The sequence below is a fragment of the Cyprinodon variegatus genome, unplaced genomic scaffold (genome assembly GCF_000732505.1).
Source record: "Cyprinodon variegatus isolate N-32 unplaced genomic scaffold, C_variegatus-1.0 Scaffold525, whole genome shotgun sequence".
Classification (NCBI taxonomy): domain Eukaryota; kingdom Metazoa; phylum Chordata; class Actinopteri; order Cyprinodontiformes; family Cyprinodontidae; genus Cyprinodon; species Cyprinodon variegatus.
The window spans coordinates 549,869-551,090 of NW_015150978.1; the positions used below are offsets into that span (position 1 = coordinate 549,869).

Here is a 1,222-nt window from a genome sequence, read left to right on the forward strand (position 1 = left end):
AACTTTATTCTCGTAATGTTATGACTTTATTCTCGTAATATTACGACTTTATTCTCGTAATGTTACAACTTTATTCTCGTAATGTTATGACTTTATTCTCGTAATATTACGACTTTATTCTCTTAATGTTCAACTTTATTCTTGTAATTTACGCCTTTATTCTCGTAGTGTTACGACTTTTTTTCGTAATAGTACGACTTTATTCTCGTAATGTTATGACTTTATTGTCGTAATAGAAAAAAAAAATCTATCATGGTCCTAATACTTTGTCGTATAATATAAAAAAAGAGAATGAGCTGAATTATTATTATTATTTTATGTTTTAAACTCCCTGACCGGAAGCTGGTCGTGTTCTCTGGGTGTAACTTGACCAACGTGGGAAAAACGGAGCAGAAGAGCGAAACATGGCGACTTCGAACAATCCGCGGAAATTCAGCGAGAAAATCGCTTTACACAACCAGAAGCAGGCAGAGGAGACAGCGGCGTTTGAGGAGGTGATGAAGGACCTGAGCATTACCCGGGCAGCCAGGGTGAGCAGCACACTGCACAGCTTCATTGGTTTGGAAGGAGCTGTCTGTCCGTCTGTCTGTCTGTCAGATGCGCGCAGCATTCAGGCAGCGATGGTAAACAATAACAAACCATATCCTCCGCCAGCAGCAGCTGTGATCCCCCCTCAGCCCACAGCACACGGAGCAGGCAGGAGATTTCCACCCTGCGTGGGTCATGTGGACCTGTGGGACTCCGACCTTAAAAAGTTATTCTAATGTTTAGCTTTGCGGTGATACCGAAGAGGCGTGCATGCCTGTTTGACAGCGCGCGCGCCTCCTCCTCCTCCTCCTCCTCCTCCTCCTCATCATCATCATCCTCAACCTCTTTAGATTTAAACCTTCTAACGAAAAGATATAGTGAAATAATTGATTGTGGTTTTATTTCCATCGCCTCCATGCAGGCCGGTGACATGTGGTGTGCATGAAGCTCCTCAGGCCTGAGCACTGATACACAAATATTAAAAGCCCAGAGATTACCAGAAATTTAAGCCACACAGCAGAAGCTTTTAGAGCAAATCCAGATGAGAGGGGCTGGGCTGCAGCTGCTGAGTGGAAACACGGTCCTGATTGCTGCTACAGTGGAAATGGAAATGTCATGAGAATGCAGGCAGGTCAGGTGAAAGACCAGGGGAGGTGGCATCCACCACTTTCCCTCTCTTTGCCTTTTAAATATT

General features: G+C 44.3%; 1 protein-coding gene across 1 annotated transcript in view; it reads left to right on the plus strand.

Annotated features, from left to right (window-relative positions):
• Positions 1-371: 371 nt before the first annotated feature.
• The window catches only part of LOC107095129 (CREB-regulated transcription coactivator 1-like), a 46,159-nt gene continuing 45,308 nt past the window's right edge, over positions 372-1,222 (plus strand). Inside the window, exon 1 of the mRNA XM_015391105.1 lies at positions 372-530. Coding sequence (XP_015246591.1) covers positions 405-530 — 126 coding nt within the window. The 5' untranslated portion in view covers positions 372-404. The remainder of the gene's footprint in view (positions 531-1,222) is intronic.